The sequence below is a fragment of the Procambarus clarkii genome, chromosome 27 (assembly GCF_040958095.1).
Source record: "Procambarus clarkii isolate CNS0578487 chromosome 27, FALCON_Pclarkii_2.0, whole genome shotgun sequence".
NCBI lineage: Eukaryota > Metazoa > Arthropoda > Malacostraca > Decapoda > Cambaridae > Procambarus > Procambarus clarkii.
Window position 1 is genome coordinate 24,536,950 of NC_091176.1, and position 15,365 is coordinate 24,552,314.

General features: G+C 46.6%; 1 protein-coding gene across 1 annotated transcript in view; it reads right to left on the reverse strand.

Annotated features, from left to right (window-relative positions):
* The window catches only part of LOC123762586 (uncharacterized), a gene marked incomplete at its 5' end in the record, with an annotated part of 78,633 nt that extends 69,316 nt beyond the window's left edge, over window positions 1-9,317 (reverse strand). Inside the window, 4 exons of the mRNA XM_045749174.2 lie at window positions 2,593-2,711; window positions 6,443-6,598; window positions 6,957-7,235; window positions 8,794-9,317. Coding sequence (XP_045605130.2) covers window positions 2,593-2,711; window positions 6,443-6,598; window positions 6,957-7,235; window positions 8,794-9,317 — 1,078 coding nt within the window. The remainder of the gene's footprint in view (window positions 1-2,592; window positions 2,712-6,442; window positions 6,599-6,956; window positions 7,236-8,793) is intronic.
* Window positions 9,318-15,365: the final 6,048 nt, after the last annotated feature.

Below are 15,365 nucleotides of genomic sequence, written 5' to 3' on the forward strand. Positions count from 1 at the left end.
GAGAAGTCGGACTGGCGAACAGTAACAAGTGGAGTACCACAAGGATCGGTGCTGGGACCAATTCTATTTCTTGTGTATGTTAACGACATGTTTACAGGCGTAGAGTCCTACATGTCGATGTTTGCGGATGATGCAAAGTTGATGAGAAGAGTTGTGACAGATGAGGATTGCAGGATCCTCCAAGAGGACCTGAACAGATTGCAGAGATGGTCAGAGAAATGGCTACTAGAATTCAACACGAGCAAATGTAAAGTTATGGAAATGGGACTAGGAGATAGGAGACCAAAGGGACAGTACACAATGAAGGGGAACAGCCTACCTGTAACGACGCGTGAAAGAGACCTGGGGGTGGACGTAACACCTAATCTATCTCCTGAGGCACATATTAATAGGATAACGACAGCAGCGTACTCTACACTGGCAAAAGTTAGAACATCATTCAGAAACCTAAGTAAGGAGGCATTTAGGGCGCTTTACACTGCCTACGTAAGGCCAGTCTTAGAGTATGCCGCCTCATCATGGAGTCCCCATCTGAAGAAGCATATAATGAAACTGGAAAAGGTTCAGAGGTTTGCAACGAGACTCGTCCCAGAGCTACGAGGGATGGGGTATGAAGAGCGCCTGAGGGAACTGTGCCTTACGACACTAGAAAGAAGAAGGGAGAGGGGGGACATGATAGGAACGTATAAGATACTCAGAGGAATTGACAGAGTGGACATAGACGAAATGTTCACACGGAATAGTAACAGAACGAGAGGACATGGATGGAAGCTTGAAACTCAGATGAGTCACAGAGATGTAAGGAAGTTTTCTTTTAGCGTGAGAGTAGTGGGGAAATGGAATGCACTTCAGGAACAGGTTGTGGAAGCAAATACTATTCATAATTTTAAAACCAGGTATGATAGGGAAATGGGACAGGAGTCATTGCTGTAAACAACCGATGCTCGAAAGGCGGGATCCAAGAGTCAATGCTCGATCCTGCAAGCACATATAGGTGAGTACACACACACACACACACACACACACACACACACTAGAGAAAAGAAGGGAGAGAGGAGATATGATAGGGACATATAAAATACTCAGGGGAATTGACAAAGTGGAAATAGATGAAATGTTCACACGTAATAATAACAGAACGAGGGGACATGGGTGGAAACTGGAAACTCAGATGAGTCACAGAGATGTTAGGAAGTTTTCTTTTAGCGTGAGAGTAGTAGAAAAATGGAATGCACTTGGGGAACAGGTTGTGGAAGCAAATACTATTCATACTTTTAAAACTAGGTATGATAGGGAAATGGGACAGGAGTCATTGCTGTAAACAACCGATAGCTAGAAAGGCGGGATCCAAGAGTCAATGCTCGATCCTGCAAGCACATATAGGTGAGTACATATAGGTGAGTACACACACACACACACACACACACACACACACTACAAAATTGCAGTTATCCACTCTGCCAATCTAATTTGAATGTATGTGCTTACCAAAACTGTTAAAAAAAACCTATGAGAGCTACTTTCTTTGTAAGGAATATGAATACCAATATCAAAATATCAAGTAATGCTCGGAGAGAACAAGGTCTACACAGCTTGTTGTAGGTCTAGGCGGGACTAAAGAGCCGGAGCTCAACCCCCGTAAGACAACTAGGCGAGTACAACGTCGTTGAATCAGTGATTCCATCTCCACCACATGGAATATTCAGCTCCGAGAATCATCCTTTTGGCACCTGGCGCATTTTTCGAGCCTCCCAAGCATTCTTCTAGACACTATCACGCAAAAGTGCGGCACAGTCATCAACATTTTGTTAAGGAAAGTTGCGTCATTTTTGCAATTCTGACATTTGGTCAATATTTTGTCCATTGTGACAACTCAAAGAGACAGGTTGCCTCCTATCCCCCCCCCCCTCCTCAAGATGATCAAACACCAACTTATGATTCTGAATGATTTTTGCTCACACAATCGCTATTGCACAGTGGTAGCGAGTGGCTACACCTGGTTTCGAGACCTAGGAAGGTAGAATCGACTGGTCATCGATCCTAAACTGATATAGTCCTCCTTCAACAAGAATCAACACCAGTAACTGGGGGATCTGGTTGTAAACTTATTGGCAGGCCATGTTCCAGGGGAAACTAATGGGGTAAGGCTTACTATAAGTTATGGTTAAGGAAAGCTCTAAGCCTACTAACAGAAGTCAGAAGTCGTCTACTTCTGTACCCACTCGTGTAACAATAATAATAAAAAAGTGCACTCCGTCTCTCAAACTACAAACAGTGACGGAAGCGCCCCCTGGAAACACAAACCATAACTGACCCTATTTTCCGCTTGTTACAACTTGTAATAAAGTTGTTATATCTTGGCTTAACGTGTTTTTGACGTATTGGAACGTTGTTACAACTTGTTATATTGGTTCTTATAACTTGTTAGGAGGTATTAAATCTTGTTCGAACGTTGTAGCAACGTCGTTAGTTTCGCTGTGTTTTTGGCGGCATGTGCAGCTGCGACTAACTTCATCCCCGCTCACAAGATAAGTTAGCAGTCATATAAATCCTTTCTGGTTTAGTGTTAGGCAGAAGAGTGGAGGTACTCACAGCCGTAGAGGCCGGCCACGATGACGGAGCCGGTGAGCACCAGCATGGCGGCGCAGAACAACAGACACTTGCGGCCGCCCTTGTCGCCTGTCATGTTCGTCACCTCAAGATTCTTCCCACTGTGGAAATCAACACACATCAAAAGTGCTCAGATATATAAAGGTAATATTCCTATTGTTGTGTGTTAAATGTTTCTCAGAAGACCTCAAATCATATTTGGTAAGATTAGTGTGGGAAATTTCTACAAATAAGCCAATATTATATGGAAAAAACTTGAAACACTAATCCAATATATGTTTTGTGTTGTTATCCCCCCCCCAGGGAACCCACGCGGTCTCCACGTGGGGACATAAACACCATAAAGTAAACATCAAGCCGAAGAGATGGTCAGGCGGCGTGGAGTTAAACCCAGAGTGATTTTGGTGACTAACCACGCCAGCCAATTGAAATACCTACACCAGTAAGACTATCCTTACTATCCCTATCCCCCCAAACTACCTTAGTGCAGATTGATTACTATTACGTCACTACCATGAACTAATTGTGTGTTAGCCGTTACCAGTAGCCATGTTTGAGGATGCGATCAATGAAAATATATTTAACATACACTGTAGCTGAATTGTAAGATTAGATAATATCTATCTGTGGGACATTTGTGAGTGCAAGTAGGTGTGGTGGGCAGAGGCAGGCACAAGCACCCATACTTCACTATCAAGTTAAGTGTTTAAAAGCAAATCCCTACAATTTGTATACAGTACAAATATAGGATGCAAAATTACTATTTTCTGAATGTCATAAAACTTTGGGAAAAATCTTTGTGCGTTTATTAAACTTCATAAATGACTTTAATTAAAGATAGGTGTGAGGAGGAGGATGTGGGAGTTGAGCAGCATTGTCAGGTGTAGAGGACAGGCCTCCCACACAGCCTAATTTGACTACTCTGCTGCTAGGACACAGGACACAGCCCTGCTGCTATGACACAGGACCCAGCCCTGCTACTAGGACACAGGGCCCAGTACAGGAAGGGAGATATTTGGACTGTATTATGCCCGCTTACAGCAAACTATAAATGCACCAAACACCTACATCGCCATATATACCTACATTGACATCCCCCTACACAGATACACACCTGACCAAAGAGCTGAAGCTCAACCCCCGCAAGCACAACTAGGCGAGTACACCTGCACTAACATACACCTGCAGCATGTATTCAAAAATATTGCTAAAAATACATATATAATTCCTATATTATGAAATAAACAAGACATATATAAGATCAGCTTTAACACAGCTTAGATCCTGATTTACAAATATATGTACATTCGTCTGTGAAAGCCCACAAGCAGTTCTGAACCATTACCCATTGATGAAGATTAAGCCACTCAAGAGGTGGCACGGGCATCAATAGCCCGTAAGGAACCATTATCAAATTGATGTTGTATAAATATTTGGTTAATGGAGTAAGAGAATGTTGTAATACTAATGTGAATGGCTTAACGTATTGACAACATGTGACTATACTACGCGCATGCGCAGCAGCGTATTCAGTGTTGATTGTTGTCTCAGCACAAGATCATATGAAAAGCTGCTCGCAAGGCAATAAACTGAAGTTCTGTAGCAGATGTTGATTGTTAATTTGTATAATGTGGTAGCCAGTAGGGCCAAGCACCGTAAACATGACCCAGCAGCGCAGGGTTAGCACATAAAGCAGGTGCGAGGAAGAAAATGGTATTGTGGGTGTTTGGTGAAGTTATGCCGCTCTTGCCCCAGTTAAGTTCTTGCAGCTAGGTCAGCATTCAAGCTTCAAGTTAGTTTGTCACAGGTCGCCAGGTCATCTACCTGCTGTCTGGGCGTGTCACCTCTGCTGCCCAGGTTAGGTAGTCCGTCGGGCCAGAGGTCATCAAGGGAGGGAGTACCCTGCCACCATCAGCAGGCTCCCTCAGGCTGGGAACTGCAGTAGAGGTCTTGGTGATGTCAGGCAGGTTGTGGACCTCGATGACAACGTTTTGCGAGGGTACCTTCCGCGACGTCTCCTCGTTATTGTCACGCGGTGTTGAGGACGTGTTGGGCCACAGGTCTACACTTGCTCTTCCCGACGTCGTGTCTAAGTTTTTATCTGTTGTGGTTTGTGGTGTGATGCTGACTGTGTTACAGGATGACTGAGGGTGTTGGCTTTCTACGGTAGGTGTGTAGGTCATACTAGTGTCGGGTGAGCAGGTTACGGTGGCGTGTTCATGTTCCCCACTAGCATAAGCTTCATCTTCTGTTGTGATAAGTGGCTCATACAAAGCAGTTGGTGGATTATCATCTGCAGAAAACCCAAAATCTCTCTCACTGTTTACAGTGTTCACCTCTATCTTTAAAACATTCCCTTCAGAAGTAATGGCTGCAGAATCATTTACTTTACCTCTATCACAGGTAAGATAGCGGGCACTTATATTGCCAGCCCTTATGTCAGCGTCCCATGAGAAAAACGAAGATTCTGAGAGAGATTTCTCATTTTTCTTTAAAAACTTACGAGTTTTTAATGGTCTTCCAGATTGAGTTTTGGCGTCTGGGGTCCGGTTTATCTCTTGGTCCTTCACTTCCAGTCTCCAATCCTGGCTTTGGTGTCGGAAGTCAGAGTCTAGTTTCTGGTGTTGTTCTTTTTCGACGACCACCAGCCTCAATGGGTCGGCAACGTCTGGGGTGCTCTCTTGGTCCTCCTCTTCGGGTATAGGCGCGAGGGAAGAGCGTGACTGGTCGCCGTAGTGGAAGGAGTGGCAACGTCTCGTCCCAGTTCTGTACTTCTGTCTATTTTTCAATCTTTTTCTGTCGAGGGAATGCGAGGCATCCATGTCGTGCAGCACCGCCGGGTGAATATTCGTGTTCTGCTGGTCTCGAAACCGGAGGTATTGCAAAATTTTCAACCGGTGAATGACACTTTTATTAAGTCTTAATGATGCTAGTTTCTCTTCCAGTTCCTTGGCAACTAAATACCTGCGACCAAGTCTGAAGTTTGCTAAATCTTCCTTCAACAATTCTTTTAATTCGTTTCGTTTTGCATCAATTGAAGTCGTGTCCACACCTTCATCAGCAGGCAGAGGCACTCCTCTTCGTTCATTAGAAACCTGCTGTGGTTTTGTGTCTTGTAACTCTTCAAAAATATAACGTTGTTTGTCATTAGCTGCATAAGAATCTTCCGATGACATGTGAATGGCGGATACGGAATCTGTGCCCAATCCACAAGGATTTTCTGAAGTTTGTACTAAGTCAGAGGAAAGGAATTGATGAGGTTGACTCGTTGAAAGATGAGAACAGTGAGAAGCTTGAGAGGCATTATCGTGCAAGTTAGTGCTAGACGAAGCTGGGCTGTGTGTGCAGTCTTCAACCTGTGCATTGGAGCTAAGTGAATCAGGGCTAAATGAAGTGCTCAGATCCTGTGCATTAGTACTACACAAGACTGGGCGGTGTGGGTTGTCTTCAACCTGTGCAGAGTGAGCGAGTGAGTGTGTGCGTGGAAATGTTAGTTCAGACATGCCATGCACAATTTGTGGGATGCTGAAAGTAAAGATGCAATCAATAAGATTTGGTGAAATATTTGCAGTTTATAGTATATAAAATATTAAAATCACAGAGACTTGTTTCAGACTGAAGACGTACATTTATGGTTGGTGCAAATGTTGTCAAATAATACCATGCTGCCACCCAAGATAAACATGAAGGGATAATATGACCAGTGTGGATAATGATAACACTCCCAATACCCTAACCATGGTTCCTCCATCCCTAACCAGCTCCCATGATGCACCTGTACCCACCCTTTGTTTACACCAGAGACTCGTCCAGCCTCTAGTCGTTCTTTTACCTTTCTATCCTCTCGATCCTCTCTCTCTCCATCTTTTCTATCCGGATGTCATCATAGGAACCATGAACGTGGTCAGGCTTGCCTGTCTCCAGGATGAACTTGACCCGGTGACCTCCTAAGGACTTCTGGGCGACGTAGTTGGATTCTTCTGAGGAGCTGAGGGGAGAAGGAAGGCGGGGAGGTGCAACAGAGGGAAAAGATGACTCTCTTGCACACTGTTGCTGCTACTGCTACAGTAATGTGTGTTATTAAGTTTGTTGCTCATATACATTTACTATGATAGTAAGATCTGAGAGACAAAGCTGCCTATACAATACTGTACTTGGCTGTGATACCTAAGCTGAGGTCACATATGTTACCACCACAAACAAGAATTCTACAGTGAGTCATTATATGTACGAACCCTACAGTGACAAATAAAGTGAAGCAGCTCTACAGTGAGCATATTACAGCTGTATCAACTCTACCGTGGTAGCCAGAAGCATCAAATATATAAGGCTGTGAGAAGACCTACCCAACAAAGCGGTGTGTGTCAATAGGGACGAAGTTGTCGTCATAGGGGTCCGTGAAGCGCGCTCTCTGGTAACCATTGAGGGTGGCTGCGTTTCCTGCTGCCGCTGCCGCCGCGTTCTGCTGCAGCCCCAGGTTCACCATCTCCATGTTGATCGTGGAGGAGGAGCCGCTCTTCTTCAGGATGCCCTTCCTGACGGAGGAGACGGAGCTGCGGTGGCTCAGGTTCCCCGACCGGTGGCTCACCGGGGAGTGGCGGGGACTTGGCCGTGGACTCATACTGCTGGAGACAGAGCAAAGCACGAGGTCATCATAAGTCAAGAGGTCATCACAGATCAAGAGGTCATCACAGATCAAGAGTCATCGCAGGTTCCAATTATCCCAGGAATCCCCCCCAGGCCATAGAGGGACTATATGAGTGTAGAGTCACTACGGTGCAACAAGACTGGAGGAGGTGGGCAGGTGAGGTCAGGTCACAGCCTCCAGGTAACACACGTGGACCATCTTCTATAATGAATCATCAGTAATAATGTCTGGAATCCTCTGGGAAGGTAAAATGGTAAAATGGTAAAGGTTTATATTTATGGTTTGTCATTTTCTTCTTAATTTTGTGTTTACTCTTTGAGGAACACAGTTATAGAATTATCTCAAAGTATTTCACCTTTGTTTCGTATTAAGAGTCAAGAGACCCAAAGACGGTTAAGACAAAGGACCACAACGACAACCAGCTTCACAGTTGCATACACTTCCCCTTGGAGGCAAGAGAGTGCTAAGACACACACCACAGCCGGCCATACACCCACAGGAAGATTGTTGCCACCTTCCGCCAGCCACAGCCTCCCGCCCCCTGTCCCTCCTCTCCCATTATGAGTCCCGTCATATTTAACCCGATGGAACAGTGCAATATATTATTCCAAATTAAAGCACTGTAATACTGATCACGGTCTGGATAAATTAGACAGGTTGCTTGGGTTCGTACGTTTCTGGTTTAGCAAAACAGTTGCATTTTTGACGGAGTGGCAAATTGAGAGAACGGACCGCTCCACCGCCAGGTAAATCAGGAAATACAACTGACTTTTTGATATCATTGATAGTGTAAGGAAGGTGACGGAGACACAGACCGTGTACACGCTCCTCACAGGTCCAGCCAGTCCTCCCCTCATGAATAATCTTAACACACTGCTTCATAGCTTCTGACCTCACATTTTGCTCCAACTTTTTCAAGCACATACAAGCACATACAAAACATTCAAAAACTTTTCAGATTTTGAGACATTCTCTGCTTACATTTAGATTCAGAGACAACCTGAGCAACGAGAGAGAGAGAGAGAGAGAGAGAGAGAGAGAGAGAGAGAGAGAGAGAGAGAGAGAGAGAGAGAGAGAGAGAGAGAGAGAGAGAGAGAGCGAGAGAGAGAGAGAGAGAGAGAGAGAGAGAGAGAGAGAGAGAGAGAGAGAGAGAGAGAGAGAGAGAGAGAGAGAGAGAGAGAGAGAGAGAGCGAGAGCGAGAGCGCGCGAGCACCTAAAGGAGAAGGCCGAGCACCAAGAGGAGGCCGAGCCCCAAGAGGAGGAGGCCGAGCACCAAGAGGAGGTGGCCGAGCACCAAGAGGAGGAGGCTGAGCACCAAGAGGAGGAGGCCGAGCACCAAGAGGAGGAGGCCGAGCCCCAAGAGGAGGAGGCCGAGCACCAAGAGGAGGTGGCCGAGCACCAAGAGGAGGAGGCTGAGCACCAAGAGGAGGAGGCCGAGCACCAAGAGGAGGAGGCCGAGCACCAAGAGGAGGAGGCCGAGCACCAAGAGGAGGTGGCCGAGCACCAAGAGGAGGAGGCCGAGCACCAAGACTGACCTGAAGTGTAATCTGGGGGAGGGTGAAGGAGACTGATCTGGCGACGACCTGGCCGAGGTGGTGGAGCCGTCGCCCCGTCCCACCTCGTCGTCGTCCTCGCTGAAGAAGGCCGGATTAACTACCCCGGGGTCGTCTTTGTCGTCCTTGTCTTCCCCGGGCATAATGTCATCTTCATCGGAGTCGTCATCACATCCCAACTTGTACTTGGACGACCGTCGTTCCAAGTTCTTCAGCTTGCCGTTGGCCAGGGCTCCTTCTTTCTTATTCTTGTCATTCCTCTTGTTCCTGGCGGCGTCGTCGTCGTTGTTGTTGAGGGCGTGTGAGGCGGGCACGAGCGGGCACCCGTCGCCCACGTCGTCGTCGATCTCCAGAACCGCCGTGTTCTCGTTCTCGTCCGTCAGAGACTTGCTGTCGTCTTTGATCTTGTTGTTGATCGAGGCGAGGAAGGCCTGCAGGTGTAAAGGTGTCAACAGGGTCAGTATATGCGCTCTCGCTCTCGCTCTCTCGCTCTCGCTCTCTCGCTCTCTCGCTCTCGCTCTCTCTCTCTCTCTCTCTCTCTCTCTCTCTCTCTCTCTCTCTCTCTCTCTCTCTCTCTCTCTCATATATATATCGCTACTGCCAATATCATGGATACTATATGAATCAAACATAAAAATTCGTTTTCTATGCCTTGCACGTCGTCCCAACACAACCCCCCACTAAGGTATTCCTCGCCGGCCCTCCAGACTGGCGCACAGGCGTTCTCAGTTCTCACTCAATTCTCAGCAAACAACATTATTCAAAGTTCTGTTAAGTGTTATACATTGTATGACTATAAATCTTTTGGGAAAACTCGACAAATCAGTGAAAACTGGTGGCTCATAACGAACACATATAACTGTTTCACCTGGACTAATATGACACCTGTAGCCATGTTTCACCTGGACAGATCGCGCCAGGAAGGTAATATTCCTTAAACACCCTGTAACTACACACACACACACACACACACACACACACACACACACACACACACACACACACACACACACACACACACACACACACACACCACTAACCATCACCAACAACACTCCCAACAATGAAACACTCAACACTCCACATAACGTCGTCCCTCCTATAATGACCACAACGAGCTTGTGTATAATGCTGGACTATACAACACGCACAGTTTATCTCTAACAAGCGACCACCAAACAGGCTGTATCACCCCACCAACATTAACCCCAATTTTCTCTCGCTATTGTTGAAGAACAAATTACTATTGATACCCTGAAATGTAAACACACATCCACAAGCACTGTCCCCCTCTGGTGGGTGGCGCCAGGGGGGGGAGGGGAGGGGGAGGGTCATATCCACTTCCTAAATGGTATTTGTGGATTGAAAGGCAAATCAATTACTGTCACTTGTCTTGTAAAATGTACAGTATTGGATTCTCGCGCTTGTTATCGCTTCTTGCAGGTCGGCGTTCAATTCCCGACCGTGCACGTGGTTGGGCACCATTCCTTTCCCACCGTCCCATCCCAAATCCTTTATCCTGACCCCTTCCCAGTGCGATATAGTCGTAATGGCTTTGACGTTTTCCCCTGATAGTTTCCTTAAGAGTGTATTACGTGGTGTGTAATGATACATACACCCTCCCTAACGTATACAACAAGTGTATAGTATACAGTGCTTGTAAAGCTTGGAGTTATTTCTCAAGTTTCCCTATTGAGAAAAAGATCTGTGACTAACGTGTCGATAATATACTTCAGATACTTCTAAAAATAATTCATTCGTCAGATATTTTCCTAAGGTCACTTTAAAAGTGGCTTTGATGGAACTTAAAACTTAGACGATTCTTTGATTTTTAATTAAACGTGTTTAAAAAATAAAGACGATAAAGCCAACTAGTAAAACAAATTTCAGCAATTTAAGATGAAAATAAAAGTAAAAATCTCAAAATAACGGTCAGAAAGTATACAGATTTAAAATTCTAATATTGAATGATTTTTTTAGAAATATTTACATATGGTATATCTAATGCACAGACCTATTATATTAGAACCATCACTGTGCACTGAGCACACCATCACTACCACACTGTGCACTGAGCACACCATCACTACCACACTGTGCACTGAGCACACCATCACTACCACACTGTGTACTGAGCACACCATCACTACCACACTGTGTACTGAGCACACCATCACTACCACACTGTGTACTGAGCACACCATCACCACCACACTGTGCACTGAGCACTGAGCACACCATCACTACCACACTGTGCACTGAGCACACCATCACCACCACACTGTGCACTGAGCACACCATCACTACCACACTGTGTACTGAGCACACCATCACCACCACACTGTGCACTGTGCACTGAGCACACCATCACTACCACACTGTGCACTGAGCACACCATCACCACCACACTGTGCACTGAGCACACCATCACTACCACACTGTGTACTGAGCACACCATCACTACCACACTGTGTACTGAGCACACCATCACTACCACACTGTGTACTGAGCACACCATCACCACCACACTGTGCACTGAGCACTGAGCACACCATCACTACCACACTGTGCACTGAGCACACCATCACCACCACACTGTGCACTGAGCACACCATCACTACCACACTGTGTACTGAGCACACCATCACTACCACACTGTGTACTGAGCACACCATCACTACCACACTGTGCACTGAGCACACCATCACTACCACACTGTGTACTGAGCACACCATCACCACCACACTGTGCACTGAGCACTGAGCACACCATCACTACCACACTGTGCACTGAGCACACCATCACCACCACACTGTGCACTGAGCACACCATCACTACCACACTGTGTACTGAGCACACCATCACTACCACACTGTGTACTGAGCACACCATCACTACCACACTGTGCACTGAGCACACCATCACTACCACACTGTGCACTGAGCACACCATCACTACCACACTGTGCACTGAGCACACCATCACTACCACACTGTGCACTGAGAACACCATCACCACCACACTGTGCACTGAGCACACCATCACTACCACACTGTGCACTGAGCACACCATCACTACCACACTGTGCACTGAGCACACCATCACTACCACACTGTGCACTGAGCACACCATCACTACCACACTGTGTACTGAGCACACCATCACTACCACACTGTGCACTGAGCACACCATCACCACCACACTGTGCACTGAGAACACCATCACCACCACACTGTGCTCTGAGAACACCATCACCACCACACTGTGCACTGAGAACACCATCACCACCACACTGTGCACTGAGCACACCATCACCACCACACTGTGCACTGAGCACACATATGGAGGCCTCCAACACGAAAAATGTTTGTTATCTGAAAGCACGACGGTCCATCATTCACCAACTACAACAACCTAGGATGCCACTGAAACAGTCAATATTGAAATACATCATATTTCAATAATATTGAAAACCGTTAAATCTACACATTTTCAGCATGCAGACGCCAGAGAATCCGCGAACCCGTCCACAAATCTCACTGAATCCGGCCCGCTGGCCCCTTGGGACGACCCCTCACGTCGGCCTGGGGACCCACCATCGTAGAGCACCATGCCACCCCTGGGGCTGAGGCTGGCACTACCACTCTGGCATGGGGACGGAACCACTCTGGCATCATCGTAACGACGCCACCTGCCGCCGGATGTGCGGTAAATGCCTGGGCTGATCCATGTTGGCCGGCGCTGGGGCAAAACCCACTGCACGCTCCCAGCTTTTTGCCTCTTAGATGGCTGTTTGCCGTCCTGGTCCCACTGTGTGGAGACCGCTCCGACGCCGCCCAGCGACACGACACGTCAAAAGTTAAACCAATTACAAGTGGCGAGAGCAACGCGAGGAAACAATTTAGGGCGACTACTAGGCCAAGCGGATGGAAGTAGCGTGAGGTTTATGGTAGACAATACACTGCACAGAGTGCATTGATGTGTAGCGCTACACCAGCCCTGTGTCGACACCCTCCTCAATGGTGGGCTTCCCCCCCCCCCCACCATAACACCACACTCACACCACCACACCACAACAACTACATTACCACAATTACATCCACAACCACTATTTTCATCATTCAACAAGTCACACCGTCACCACCACATCTTTGGCTGTATTTTGGCTTTGGAAGCTAATGAGATTTTTCATATTATTCCAATTGTTATGAAATCATTATATTCATGTTTAGCCATGTTGCATTTGTTTAGGTTCACTTGTGTACTCTGCTCTCTGTATTTCATACTTTGCTCTCAGCCTCTGTGCATCACTACTTGTTGCATCACCTCTTGCGCCGTGTTGCATCTGTGTCTTCCTTTCAAGGCACATTCCCCAGATACTCTTTTACTCCCATGAAATTCCCTTTTCTGTAGTCTGCCATTTCCTTGCTCGGATGACTTGGTGTTTTGTGTGTTAGATCATGCATGCAGTCAGAGACAGGACGCAGCAGTCGCGGCGCCTAGTGGGACTTCATTCCCCAAGCTCTCCATCTCCTCCTTCAGGAGGAAAATATAGTTCAGAAAGCTACATCATTCTCCTCCCTTTTCCCCTGTAGTTTTGTTTTAACATAAGTGAATCCGCATTTATCTAGCTCACACAGCTTGCTCTTGAAAGCTCATGTCATGAGGTAGCTATATGAGCTACTATGATCCCCATCTTGTCATACAGGGATAAACTTAAGATGGCTTACAAGACAAGCCTCAACAACACCAGAGTTGACGAAGCTGGAAAGCTGAAGGCACCTCACTCCGGCAGGTTTAACTAGTCAAATGACTGGACATTCAATAATGCAATGTTGAATAATATTACTCCAGTTCCTGGTCGTAAAGTTGACGTACTTACGGTTTACTTGGTGCCACCTTCTCATATATGGCCCACTATGCTGTCCACTAGGCATATCTGAAGCATTCCATAGAATGATCCGGATATGAGCAAATTAATCAATGTTTTTTGCCATCCGGCCTTCGAGTGTCTACGATTCATTCATCAGGTCTGAAGGTTTGGTGCAATACCATTTTGACCACAAAAACTAAGATACAAAAGAGTAGTTTATGCTACATATTGATTTAGATGATGTGTGAGTGTGGTGAGGACGGGATACATTGTCACCAGGTGGTGTCCACACAACACACACGGCCAGACACTGAGCAGCGATCAGGTTATTTATACAGATACAAGACTCTTGCTGTCCAGCCGGCACGAGAAGTCTTCAAGGACTTGAAGAGTAGTTCTTCAACACAAACTCACTCCTTCATCTGTATCATCATCGTCTTCATCATTATTATTGTAAACTAATAGCTAATTTTAGTGTAGGTAGTTTCATTAGTGAATAGTTGTGGGTTAACGTGTTACTTGTAGTGGAGGTGGGAGTGTTGTCTGTGTACCACCTACACACTGCTACAGTGCCTCCTGGTGGTGGCTGGAGTCAACCATCACTGTAAACATTGCTCTCCAAATTTTAGGTTTTCTACATAGGCGGTAACTTTTCCCAAGTGTGTCCGCTCTCAGAACACCACCCACTGGTGATCGTGTGCTGTTTGTATGGTGATTTATGGTGTGGCACAGATGTTAGCATATTTGTGATGGGTAAGCTTTATTTAAAATGTATGTCCAGTTTGACGAAGTTGAAAACGTTTTTAGTGACCCAGTGACCTCACCAAGTGTGTGTTGGTTGGTTTTCCGGACCATTTGCAGTGTGTACTGGGTCTTGGTGCTCTGGCGTCCAGTGTTGCCAAGACGTCAGTGAGGAGGACTGGTGAGGCATCCCGGTCTCTCAGTGCTGCCAAGTATTATGCCATGGTGAATGCCCGCTAAATTTGACAGTGCAACCAATCTCTCCAGCAACAGATTTCCTCACTTGCACAAGCTCAGTGCACACACACACACACAGAGTGATGCAACTGACACCAGGGCTGCTGACGTAGCGGTGACCAAGAGGGAGGAAGGCCTTCAGTCAATCAGGAACCAGAATAACGATCAAAGATACGACTGGTCGTGTTAACCTTGTGCTGGGTGACATCCACACACTCTTACATATTCATAAGATCACACCACTGGATAAAAACAACAGGATTACCTGGGATTTTGTTGATTTGTTATATTTTTTTGCGAAGATAATCCTTAGTGGGCCTAAGCTTCTGGTTGGCCCACTGCGCGGGCCCTAAGCTTCTGGCTGGCCCACTGCGGGGGCCCTAAGCCTCTGGCTGGCCCACTGCGCGGGCCCTAAGCCTCTGGCTGGCCCACTGCGCGGGCCCTAAGCCTCTGGCTGGCCCACTGCGCGGGCGCCTAAGCCTCTGGCTGGCCCACTGCGGGGGCCCTAAGCCTCTGGCTGGCCCACTAAGTGTTGCTTGTTTCTGTTTTACTTGGGCGGAGTGTGAGTATTTATGACTCGTATGGTCGCTTCAGTAAGATTTTGTCCCATGTGTTTAACAACTTCTTCTGCTCTGTTGAATCTAAGTTGAAATCTTATTGGGTTTGTAACTGTGCACTGTGTTAGATAATGTTCCAGTGGTCT